This window comes from the organism of the source record quoted next, unplaced genomic scaffold (genome assembly GCF_019419815.1).
Source record: "Pyrus x bretschneideri cultivar Hongxiangsu unplaced genomic scaffold, Pyrus_bretschneideri_v1 Contig1, whole genome shotgun sequence".
In the NCBI taxonomy this organism is placed as follows: Eukaryota; Viridiplantae; Streptophyta; class Magnoliopsida; order Rosales; family Rosaceae; genus Pyrus; species Pyrus x bretschneideri.
Window position 1 is genome coordinate 14,072,604 of NW_025999390.1, and position 12,666 is coordinate 14,085,269.

General features: G+C 38.3%; 2 protein-coding genes across 3 annotated transcripts; one reads left to right on the forward strand and one right to left on the reverse strand.

Moving 5' to 3' along the window:
- On the forward strand, nt 1-871 carry LOC125470873. The gene has a single exon (XM_048570627.1). It carries the CDS (start codon nt 312-314, stop codon nt 699-701), a length of 390 nt encoding a protein of 129 aa, XP_048426584.1. The 5' UTR covers nt 1-311; the 3' UTR covers nt 702-871.
- A 467-nt stretch (nt 872-1,338) lies between these two features.
- On the reverse strand, nt 1,339-7,191 carry LOC103950289 (sucrose synthase). Of its 2 annotated transcripts, none has more exons than XM_048587704.1 (12): nt 7,035-7,191; nt 4,953-5,085; nt 4,698-4,824; nt 4,462-4,613; nt 4,085-4,277; nt 3,542-3,973; nt 3,266-3,442; nt 3,036-3,152; nt 2,788-2,954; nt 2,473-2,697; nt 1,812-2,375; nt 1,339-1,724 (listed from the first exon to the last, which is right to left on the reverse strand). In XM_048587704.1, the coding sequence occupies exons 2-12, from the start codon at nt 5,048-5,050 to the stop codon at nt 1,553-1,555; spliced, it is 2,424 nt and encodes an 807-aa protein (XP_048443661.1). In that variant the 5' UTR covers nt 5,051-5,085; nt 7,035-7,191; the 3' UTR covers nt 1,339-1,552. The 2 variants fall into 2 exon arrangements, with proteins under 2 accessions (XP_048443661.1, XP_048443669.1); XM_048587712.1 differs by lacking the exon at nt 7,035-7,191 and adding an exon at nt 5,778-5,910.
- Nucleotides 7,192-12,666: the final 5,475 nt, after the last annotated feature.

Sequence of the window (12,666 nt, forward strand, 5' to 3'; positions counted from 1 at the left end):
CACTTGGGCTGCACATAACCAGACTACCAGACTACCAGAAATTGAACCAACCAGACTACCAGAAATTGAACCAAAACCAAATCTTTAAGCCTCCACAATTAACAATTCTTCAAGAAACCGACGAGCAAACTAGTTGACGATGACAATCGGCCTTGGAATTCATCAAACATAAAGAAATTCTCACTGACACAAATCAACAAACAGGTAGAATGCACAGACCTTTACTTTACTGAAACCCCATAATTCTAGAACCAAGAAACTCCACCAAGAACCAATCAAGAAATTCTCGGTCACAATTTTCATAACCCAAAATGCAGCAGAGATTTTGGTCGCCTTACTCCTCTCGGGTACCTGAAGATCAAGCTTTTGCGACTGTCAGCGGCGGCGCAGCTTCGCAGCAGCAGCAGCCACAACTGAAGCACCACCACAACAGAGCCAGCGCGGATGAACTCCCCGTCTACGACCCGCGATCCAGCACGGGAAAGAAAGAGGGTTCTTCAAGATCGGTGGAGAAGTGGGTCCATGCCATTCCGGTGATCGTGTTCTTCTGCCTCTTCGTGCTCTGGTGGTTCTCCGTCTCAGTAAAAGTGGCAGAATCTGTCTTTGATCGATTTCTTGGTGAACGAGCGAGGTGTGCATCCGATGATGGCGGAGAGGAGAGAAGAAGCCTCACCGCTTCAGGCCAGGAACTGTGGCGCTGAGAGAGATCAGAAAGTATCAGAAGAGCACCGAGCTCTTGATCCGCAAGCTGCCATTCCAAAGGCTGGTGAGGGAGATCGCCCAGGACTTCAAGACCGATCTGAGGTTCCAGAGAAGTTAACATAGAAAGAAAGGAAGAAAGGGCACATGTATTACGAATAAAGAAATACGCGGAAACGAAAGAAAGTAATGAAGACAGATAGAAGAGGAATCGACCACCAAGATCCATGGGAGCTGGGGCTCTGAACCATGTTATACTTGTAAAATATAAAGTTGGTCTGAGAAAGATGATGAGGCGATTGTATTGATTGATTGACATGTTACAAACTCAGAATCTGCTATCATCCTTCATATAGCTATTCCAATTACAATACCCCGTAACTATTTTCTGTTTATCAGTTATTACCCCCCTTCAAATAACTTGGGTATCCAAGTGAAGTTTGGCTCTATGTTGAGACGATCTGGAGTAAGTCTCAAGCTTTACTAGGAATTTCATGCCGATTCGTTTAGAGGAGTAGTTTTTTGTTTGGTGATTTCGTATATTTACAGAATGGTTCTATGGAATTACAGATATTCACTCAAATTGTTACGATCCATAAGAGAGTGGAATCCTTTTCGTGTTAGATTATTAAGAACAAGTGAAGCAAAGTTGACTTGAATTGATTAATGGGGTAAAAACCCAGATTCAAACATTTCCAATGGGAATCGAAAATCAAAAGTAAAGAAAAAAGAAATTAAAGATCCCTTGTAAATCATAATATATCCAAAATCCGCATTCGACGGAGGAAAAAACTTCACCCAAAAGCCCAACCACTGCCTCCGCCTCTTTATTTACTTGGGAAAACGTTCTCTTTCACTCCTCCACAGCAAGAGGAACAGACGCCGCCAGCTTGCTGTACTTGAGGGCGTAAAACATCTCCAGATAGCGGCGGCTCTCCAGGCGATCAAGTTTTGAAACATGCTTCCAGAAGCCATAAACTCCGGTGAGGGTCAGGAGCCTCTGAGAGTAGATTTGCCATGTGTACCTAAACAAAAACAGAGCAAATACGTAAGATAACTTGCAAGGCAAGCAACATAATTTACCGTGAAAATAGGGATTTGATTTTGCTTACTTCTCATAAATGCGCTGCAAGCCGGCTTGAGAAATCTTGTCCCAGTGGCTAGGATCTGCTTTGCTCTTCTCAAAGAAATCAACAAGGATCTCAGCAGCTTGATCGCCGTGATATGGATCAATGTGGTAGCCAGATTTGCCATGCACTATAATTTCAGCCGGGCCACCCTTGCAAGTGGCAAATGTGGGCAGTCCACAAGTCATGGCCTCAACGACAGTCAAGCCGAAAGCTTCATACACAGCAGGCTGCACAAAGGCGCCCTTGGTGTCACAAATGTAGCGGTAAAGTTCACCATTCCTGACACGGTTCATCTGGGAAGAAATCCATCTGAACTGCCCGTTCAGCTTGTAGGTGTCGATAAGCTCATACATCTTCTTCATCTCATCCTTCTCCTCATTGTCCTTGGACTCCTTGCGGCGATCACCAGCAACTACAACCAGGTTAACCAACTCTCTGAGCTTGGCATTCTTACCATACCACTCGACAAGCCCAGTGATGTTCTTCACGCGGTCCAGCCTTGCCATTGTGAAGATGATTGGCTTGTTTCTGTCCTTCAACACACATCTGTTCGAATAACAAATATAAACCCATTAGTACATATTTGAACGGAAGATGAAATGAGCAAAAATAACCGCGGCAACAAAATGAAGTGGAAACTTACAAGTGTTCCTTATTTTCGACTTGGCTGTAAAGGAGCTCTTCGATTTCAGGGTGGAAGTTAGTCAGCCTCTTTTCTTTCTCAGTGTAAGGGAAGTAGACGCTCATATCAGCTCCTGGTGAAACAATGTTGAACTTGGGATCGAAGACATCAATACCATGAACAACACGGTAGAGCCCAGGAAGAGTAAAAGCAGTGTGGCTCTCATACTGACCAACAGTTTCTTTGCTGCAAACATTCATAGAACACAAATTTAGGATCCAAAAGATGTGACAGGTTGAATGTACGAAAAAATCTAATGCCAGGTGATATTATTACCTTCCAGCAATCTCTTGATAGGTACTGGTGATGATGAAATCAGTGTGGTTCATGGCGATAAGATCAGCTGTAAATTGACATGAGAAGTGATAACTGTCATCCAATTTCTTCCAGTAAAGGTCAGAATCAGGGTATTTTGACTTCTCGAGAGCATGAGCAATGGTGCACTGCAGGACCAACAAAAACCGAACAATGAATTTAGCAACTAAGATGCAAAAGTTATCAAATCGGAATCACAATTCACAAACCTGTGTAACACCCAATTTGAGTGCCATCAGTGAGGCCACAATGTTGCCATCACTGTAGTTTCCGATGATGAGATCAGGCTTGCCATGCATTTCCTTGGAAAGTTCCTTGATCGCATCCTAATAACACAAAAATCGGTATGCATTAAAACCAAATACAAGCAAAAATTGGAATATGTCAGTGAAGGAAAAAAAATATGGAAACTGATATATATATTAACAGAGAAATTCACCTCGGCGTATGTCTCTAGGTAGGGCCAGACTTCGAATCTTGAAATCCATCTGCGGACAATGGCTCCTTTCTCATCTCTGAATGGAACACGAAGAATATCTGAATGCTCAGTCCCGTATACTTTCTCAAGTCGATCACCACATGTGGTTCCAACGGCATCAGGAAGAAGCCTTGTGAGCTGTGTTTAAAACATAATCAAAGCATCAGAATGGAGAGCATAAAATAAAATCACCAAATGACATAAATTTCGGAGCCACAAAATTTCAGATAAACTCACAATGATAATGCGGGGTATGATGTCCAGTCCCTGTTGCTTAACACGCTTGAGCATCTCAGCCTCCAATGCGCGAACTTGATCCAAGATATAGACAACCTGGCCACCGGTGTCAGGGTACCCCAAGACATTGTCTTGGGCGAAATAGCCGTGGGGGGAGAGGATCACAACATTAAAGACCATGGGGATTTGGTCAAGGAATTTCTCAAGAGTGCAAGGATCGGGTGCCTCAAGAAGGTCCAACAGAAGTTGCATCATTTCGAGCACACGCCCAGCAGTGTCACCCCAACCCCTTTCCAAGCCAATGGCTTGCAACTTCGGCTCGAACTCCTTGTACGGAGTTTCCGGGGCAATTGCAGATAGGAAATCCTCTGACTTCCTCAGAACATGTTGTAGCTCATTCACATCGTTAATTTTGTTATTCAGCATCAGGTTCTGCACGAAAATGCCGATCAAATTAAATACAGAGATCAGCAAAGCTGCACAAGAGTACTAATATCATTCACAATCAAAGATGGTAAAGTTGAAAATGAGAGGAAATCATACCCTGCCCTCGTAGCAGTGAACACGGAGAAACTTGAGCAGCGGGTGCAGGCTCTCCTTGTCATGGAAGAGCTTTGCAGAAAGGTGGCGGTTGAGGAACTCAACACCGTTTCCAATGGACTTGGAAAGAGTTGGGCGGGGGAAGGAGGCGTTGAATGGCTCAAAGTCCAACTCGAGCACAAAGTTGCCATTGGCACTGCAATTGAAACCAACACAAATTATTAACATCACAGACAGAGTTACAGACGGGTTTTATTCTACAATGCGATATTCTAAACTACTCTAATGAGTCCAATCTACGAACTCCAGCACAAGTAACAAACAATTAAGAACCAAATCGAAACTTTGGAAATCAAAATATAAAAAGACCCAAAATCTACCTTCCATCAACAAGTTCCTCCTTGAATTGCAAGTACTCAGCCACACGTAACTCCTCGACAACGAGAGCATGGACATTCACACGAATGTACTCCCAAACACCAGGCCTTGGGCGGACAGCAAGCGCCACCCATGGGGGCAGAACAATTACCTCCTACATTGCACAAAACATCCACAAATCGTTCAGAAAACTCCTAAAAAACACAGAAACAAATGATGTATAATCGAAAATGTTTACCTGGGTGTTCTTCAAAACTTCACCAAAAGCCCCATCCAACAGCTTCCGCCTGTTCGTTTCAGGAATCTCTTCGAACTCGGCAAGAAGCTGATGGGGTTGCAGAAACCCTTTCCCCTTTTTCTCAATCCTAAAACCCCAAAAACCGTTTTAGTGATCAAACCAAACAACAACCTCAACAAATACAAAAGACAACAACTTTTTGCATGTTTTGAAACATTAGACAAAAACCCATTCGTGATCACAACGTAGTAGTACCTTGAAAGAAGGGCCAGAATCTCATTGCGGTGAGCAGAAAGGGTTTCGTCCAGCCTCTCCCGGAGACTCTGGACGCGGGTCAGCACACGTTCCGCCATCGACAGCAGCTTGGAAAATCAGACAACCTTAAAAGCTGCAAGAAAAAGCAAAACTGTAACCATAACAAGTCATCCAGAAAAAGTCAACAAATCAAACCTTAAATAAGACTAAAATCATGTAAATAATAATATTACTATTAATATTCTGGAAGACACAGATTTTATTTTTCAAAACCAAACCACCACCATCCAACAACGACTGTTCAAAAGGTTCATCTAAGATTTGCAACCATAAATAGTGCTAAAGAATAATGGAAAAAGGATTTGCAGAGTATTCTGTAGAAGCAAAAGCACTGATAATTTTTAATAATTAGATCCTCAGAAACATTTAAGAGTTTAAACCCCACCATTAAATAAATTAATAATCCAGGCTTATCGTAATTAAGGGCTCTTAACAAGGATATTTATGGGGCATTAGTCAAAGTTGATAAGACCAACCAGATGAAAAATTAAAAAACCATATTTTCCTTTTGCTTGTTGGAGTAGAAAACCCAACACATCAAAAGATAAGAACAGATTTTTGTATCTTGAACAAAAATAAAAACAGCGATCTACACGAAAACAGAGCAAAAACCCATAAAACAAAATCTAACCCAAAAGTAAGAAGCCATTGATCCATGCGAAAATGTAACAAAAATTCGAGAAAAAACATCATTCGGCCTAAGAAAAACCACCCAAGAACAAGAAACATAGATAAAGTAAAAAATGGCGAAATGAAAAGGAGTACCTAGAGAAAGATCGGTGGGAGAAGGAAGATGATTTGATGAACACAGACGGAGGGGAGTTTTATAGTGAGGGGAGCGCGAAAAAATATGGTAAGAAACAGACTTGGACAAAAGTCCATTTCACTTTTGACCCTTCGTCTTAATTTCTTGCGAAAAGTAAACAAAAACAGTGGTAATTTTGTTAAAATATCCACATTGGAATCGGATATGATGAGATGTTTCACTGCAAAGTATTGTAAATGTGGAAGGAAATAAGGGGCAAAAAGCATTTGTGCTATCTTTAATTTTTAATATTAGTATGCTAGAATTTAATTGAATGCATGGACTTGCTCTTCAAGAATTTGCCTTTACCATAGGCCTTGCTGTCCAAGAAAAAATCCGATTGGATTTTTATTTGTTTACTTTTATGGCACGAAAATTTGGAAAAATTGCAGGGAAAGAGAGGCTTATGTTAGAGAAAATTTTCAATGTGATGCCAATACGATCCTATATATTAAGTATTATAATGTAATTTATTAAAAAAAATCCAAGTTTTCACTAGTTCATCATTATATTTATGTATCAGACAGTATTTATAAGACACTAAAAAATCTATCATAATGTTAGGCATGGAATGGGGTCTAATTGTAGTTGGTGATGATTCAAAAGTTGGACTTTTTTAATACGTCTAGAACTTTGTAGGTGTTCTCTATAAAATTTGATGATGATAAAACCCTGAAATTTTGTTGCCCATCTCTTAGATTTGTGGGTTTGATGTAATTCACATTTTAGAATTGGACAAATTTATATGCATAATATTAATATATTTCTTTGTAATCTGCACCAATGTCTGGTGTGGAAAAAAGTTTAGGAAAGAGATTATTTCGGATCTCTCCTTCTAAAGCTCAGAAATCAGGTGATCCGGACCTTTAAAATTTGATTCAATAGCTAAAAACAGAGAAATTAGTAAAAAAATTTAAAAGTTAAATAATTTTTGACCGTTTGATCAAATTTTAAATGTGCTGATAACTTGATTCTTGAGCTCTTGAGGAAGAGATGAGAAGAGCATCTCTTTCCGAAAGTTTATGCTTTATAGTACCATGTAGTAGGAGACACAATACAGGGTTTTAACATGCCATCCACAATAGATAAGATGTTTGAAGAATATTCCCAACTTATCATATAGTATATACACTGCGACTAGTAGGAGCAATCATCGGAGCAAAAACAATGCGACAAAAAATTCTTGAAATGCGACTAGTAAAACTTTCTATCATTACCTTAAAATGTACGGAGAATTACCGCCAACGAATGCTCTTGACCAGAAGAGTAACGAATCGACGAACAAATTGAATGAACGAAGAACTTCAATATACAGAACACAGAGAACGACAGAAATGAAGATAGGATGAATAAGAATGGGATGGAGAAGAAGGAAAGCTAGAACGGCCTTTTATATACATGGAAGATGGAGCAAGGGAAAGAGAAAGATGACATGTCATGTGACTCATCGTCTTCCTTGGTGCGATTGGTGGGTAATGCTGCTAATTGAATTGATTATTCATTGGAAATTATTTTTCCTCATCATTCTCAAGTGATAGTTACGTTCGTCATTCTATTTGTCATCATTAAATGAGTTTAAATTTCGATAACTGTGTAGTTGATGGATGCAAATTTCAAGAATTAAAATCGTCCGACAATAACAAATAGGATGGTAAGTATTAATAAACTTGATATATCAGGTCGTGTTTCCGACATACTTATGGTAAGAAAAACTAAAACCAGGTTACACATTTCCTGTGGTTTCATTGTTGTTTTCACAAAACCGCTTTACTTTTTTCTGGTCTATGACCCTAAGTTTTTTTTGTTTTTTTTACTCATTTTCCTCATCCGCTTTCTCCTTCAACTCTCCCCTTTTCTATTCATTTTGTATAGTTTGTAGGCCCTTTTACCATCATATATTATTGTCTCAGTTCCTTCTGAAACCTATAATTTTATTAATCAAATGCAACTTCTTCTTATGTAATATTTAAAATTAACATGTGCATGCATGCTCTTATCCATTAACTAGCCTGGTTTTTTCTGAATCCTGTCTTCTTTGACTCGACGCTAAACGGTGGTTTTGAGTATTTGACCTAACAAAATGAAGCTAAACGGAAGTAGCTGGTACAGGCTACTACGAGTTTGTCTTTGGTAGTTCAACAAATCAACTAATCTGATTTTTAAATAATTTTCACTGTTCGATTATTTAGAGCCAATCTTTACTGCGCATGTTGAACTACCTAATCCTGGGCTATTGAAAAAGAAAAATGAGCTAAAACATGTAGTTTTTATGAAGTTTCATTTTTGTTTTTGTATTTTAAATTGCATCGAATTTGGTTTTTGTCGTTAATTTGAGTTGATTATTTATGATAACGTACATTTTACATGCTGCATAGGTGATATTTTGTAAACTTGACGATGCTTATGAACTAGAGTCGTTTATTAAAATTTCAGACCAAATTTCATGCAATAGAAAAAACATCGAGGAAGAGTGGAACCTTATCAAAATACGGGAAAATTGGAAGGTAAAAAGGGCAAAGCTGTCATTTTCATTAAGCTACTTTAATCAATTACTTGTCAAATTATAAAAAGCGGAGAAAACATGGAATATTGGCTGGGCTGAGCATTGTGGGCGAAAAGTCACAGCGCACCAGCTGCGTTACGGGGCGGAGACACATCACTGCTTTGAAATCTTCATTTTTTTATCGTGACGTGGCGATTCCTGATGGGACAAAAGAACGAGCGCACACTGTAGGGGCCAACAGAGAATCTCATTTCCGCAATGAGAGGCCAGAACTCGAGGGCGTCAGCGAGGTAGCGAGTTCGAATCTGTTGCATCAGGGCGGCCAGGATTGTGGTACTCTGTGGTCTGGAGGCGATACGTTCCCTGCGGGGCCCACGCGTACCTATAAATTGGCGAGGTCCATGAGCGTGTCACCGCAAACGAATCAATAACTTTCCTTTATTTATATAATTACGCGTAATATATTGTTTCATGTTTTAGGCATATAAAATTTAGAAGTCTCTCAAATTTTTTTACATCTGATGACGCAAACACTACCGATTTTATTATACAAATAGTATAATAATATAGCGTACCACCAAGCTTGTCGGACATGTTGAAAAATCTCTTTATATTTAATGTCTAATATGGCAAATACCACCGACATCGTCGGTTTTTAACTTAAATCTGTGATGCCTCGTTGGTGAGTAATTATATTGTTGGAATGAAACTGATAGTCTAACACGAGGAAGAGCACATTGGTTCGAAACCCATTGGCCGTTTTAGTGGTTTTTAGGACGCTGTTTTTGAGTGAGTACACTGTAAAACTCGTGTTCTATGGTTAAAGTTGAATATTAGGGGGTTTTCAATTTTCGAGGATTCAATTTGTGTACAATGCATTCAATTGGAGTGTCCTTGTTTGGCATGGTAGGAAGTTACGGTTTGACCAATGAATTGAAAAGCGTTTTCATAGCATCCGCTCAGAAATGTAAACTACAATATAACACACATGCATCCATGAGATTGTATCCTATATCATAGTCTTCACAGAAGAATTTCTCCATATTTTGGGACCATACGTTTCAATATAGTTTGGTACCATTCTAATTTTGCCAACAAGTTGTTTTTTGTTGCCATTACAGAATTGTCATCAAGGACGTTTTCCTACTCGATGGCAACTTTTTATTTGTTGCTACACTTAGGCTGCTACAAAATGTAAGTTTCTCTATTTGAAGTGTATGGTTCTATCAAAATCCTAGTTGGAATATAGTCGTGCATGGCTAACAAGCTCAAAAAGTGCATTGCATGTGTATGTGAGTGTATATGCAGAAATATTTTTGTTTGTCACTTTAAGGTTATAGTCATACTCGTCATTCTATTGATTATCGTTGGATGTAATGTATTGCATAGGAGAAATTTTCAATGTGCTGGAATACGACCCGGTACACTAAATGTTATAATATAATCGATTAAAATTTTTATTTTCGAGTTTCCAACCAATTATATCATGACACTTGTGTACTGGACCATATTTCCGACATTGAAAAGATCTCTCCCACTTTAAGGCTATGAGCAAATATGCACTCATGTATAAGCCATGGCATCATATGTTTCCTTACGGCTCACGTCAATTTTAATTTGCAATTTTTGTTGTCTTTTACTCATCAAGTAATTATTCACATCAAATATTACAAGGAAATTGGAAATCGATTTGCAAATTATCACATTAAAAGCAAAATGGAATATTGGGCTATCACAAAATGGAATTAGGCACTTCAAGGTAACTATGTTTGTGGTCCGTTGTGAAGTTTCTTAATTAAGACTAATGAAGAAGATCAACAAGTTTTCTACTACCATTGGAAAGAAGCTAGTAGAGGTAGCTTGAAAATTAAAGGCACTTAGAATCCCCAATTTGAAAATTTATGTTCTAAACACGCCATTTCATTTGTGGTTGGACTGAATTATACCTATGATGACACATAGTAGTTAACCGTTAGGTTTGATGTATGAACTATTTGCTTTTATCACCGTATGTTAAAGCTGGAGCATATCCAACTCGGTAATCAAAAAACTTGATCCAAAATAGCGAAGTTAGAGCATCCAACTCAAATCCACCGTCATTTACAAGTTAAGATTATCTTTTCGGAAGGAAAAGTTTATACGTTGAGTACTACACCTAAAAATTGGTGAAGGGTTCATGCCTCTTTTGTGGTGGCCACAGAAAAGGGCTACAGTTAATTTTGTTGGTGAAGCAGATCAAAGGCTACATTTTGTTCTGTTTAAATGGGTAATAGATTGATGTTGCATTATAACTCACTACATGCTAGCTTAGAATTGAAGGAAAGATTTACAACTTGAGAAAGAAATTTGACCTATCTATTATCAACTAGGATATATAATTATGTCACCAACCTGCAATCCCCGTTCAACCCTTTTATTAACATAGAATAATTGAGTTTCCTTTGAGACGTGTGTTTTGTGAGTAATTGCACTTGAAATTTCGCTCAACGCGTGCTTTGTTCTTAACAAGTGAGTGTGTCATGAGAATTCTGATCCCTCGTTACTGAAAACAAACCCTTCAACCCATTGCAGTACACACACACACACACACACACACACATATGTGATCAAATTACTAAATGAATCGTGAAGCACCGATCTTAAGTTACTTTTTTCTATCACTTAAAGGCCACGTTAATGATAAGATAGAACATGTTCTTCCTTTTTGTTTGGTGGAAATAGTCGAACTGAACACACATAGACTATTTACCTAACTGAATCATTTTTAGTGTTAATTAAGATCCAAAGTGGTTGGACCCTTTTTCACTCCTAACTATTGAAGTAGTGGGGCGTAGAAAATTAGAAAACGATCGTCCAAGCGAATTAGGTTTTTGCATGCAGTCCTTGTCAAATAGGGTTAGTGAGATCGATGCAGCATGTACGTGTTTGTTGATTGGCAAGCACATATTTCAGAAAAAAAAAAACTCCACATTCAGCAAAGTCTACACATTTTATTTGTCTAGTCAAATTGATCACTGAGAATGTGGCTTGTAAACCTCTACTCTGTCTCGGTGAAATTTTTACACAGTATCAGAGCAAACTGCTTGTCTGTGAACTATGAAAGCACTCGACACTTGTGCACTAAAAGGTTTTGAAATAGAAACTTATGTGCTTCGTAAACAAGAACAGTCAATATAATTACCTCTACACCAAAAGAGAAAAACGAAGAATCCTTAAGGGTGATCTCAAGCCAATAAGGCTTTCGGTTTTGCAGGAGGAGGAGGGACGTTTATTGTACGCAGTCTTACTCTTGTTTTTAAAAGAAGTTGTTTCCACAACTCGAACCTTTGAACTTTTGATCACAAAAAATCAACATTTCTGTTACGACAAACCTCGTCCTCAGAAAACGAAAAATCCTTATTCCCAAAATTTGGCTAGTGTCACAATCCTTTAAATCTTATCCGAGTTTGTAGAGAATTGGCGTTTAGCTTGCACATTGGTTGGCTTGGATCTAAAGTTTAATGGAAATATTAATTACATACTGATTTTTTTTTTTTTTGAAGCACAAAGATATTGGGATTGGAGCTTGTACTCTTTGAATTTTCCTTGCACATTGGTTGGCTTGGATTTAAAGTTTACCTTCAGATTTGATATTTGTGACTTCTAAACATTTGCTAAGCCTTTTTCTTTTGTTCGCTTGGTTTATTGCGACTCGATAATTATTCAAAGCACCCTCCCGTCCAAAAGTGTTTACATTTTCCAATTTTTTTACATAATGAATTGTCGATAATTAAATATCAAACTCGTCATGTATAATAGTTAAATTTCAATTTTTCCACTTACAAGTAAATGAGACTATAATTAGACAAATGCTAATGTATATTGATCACATGCCTTTTAATTTTATGTGTTAAACTGGCTCAACCAACTTACCAGTCATTGAAATGCAGATTACACCACCCAACAAATCAATTATCTTAGATAGTAAACAATGACGACATTGGAGATTCAGTAGTGCGGAAAATTGTGATGATTTACGGCACATGTAGTGCTTAATTATCTTAGATAGTAAACAATGACGACATTGGAGATTCAGTAGTGCGGAAAATTGTGATGATTTACGGCACATGTAGTGCTTACTTTGAAAACTGTGTGTAGAGGAAAGCTACCCAAATGTTGAGAATTATACATTTTTTTTTTCTAAAAATCGAATCAAAACCGTTTGAAACCGCACCAAACCAAACAAAACAGTGTCATCTCCAATTCAGAGGCTCAGAGGAAGCTAAATGGTGTCATAAGTTAGCAATTTACTAAAGCTTTGACTCTTCTTTATTTGCGGGCCTATTTTTGTTTTGGGCTTCGTTGTT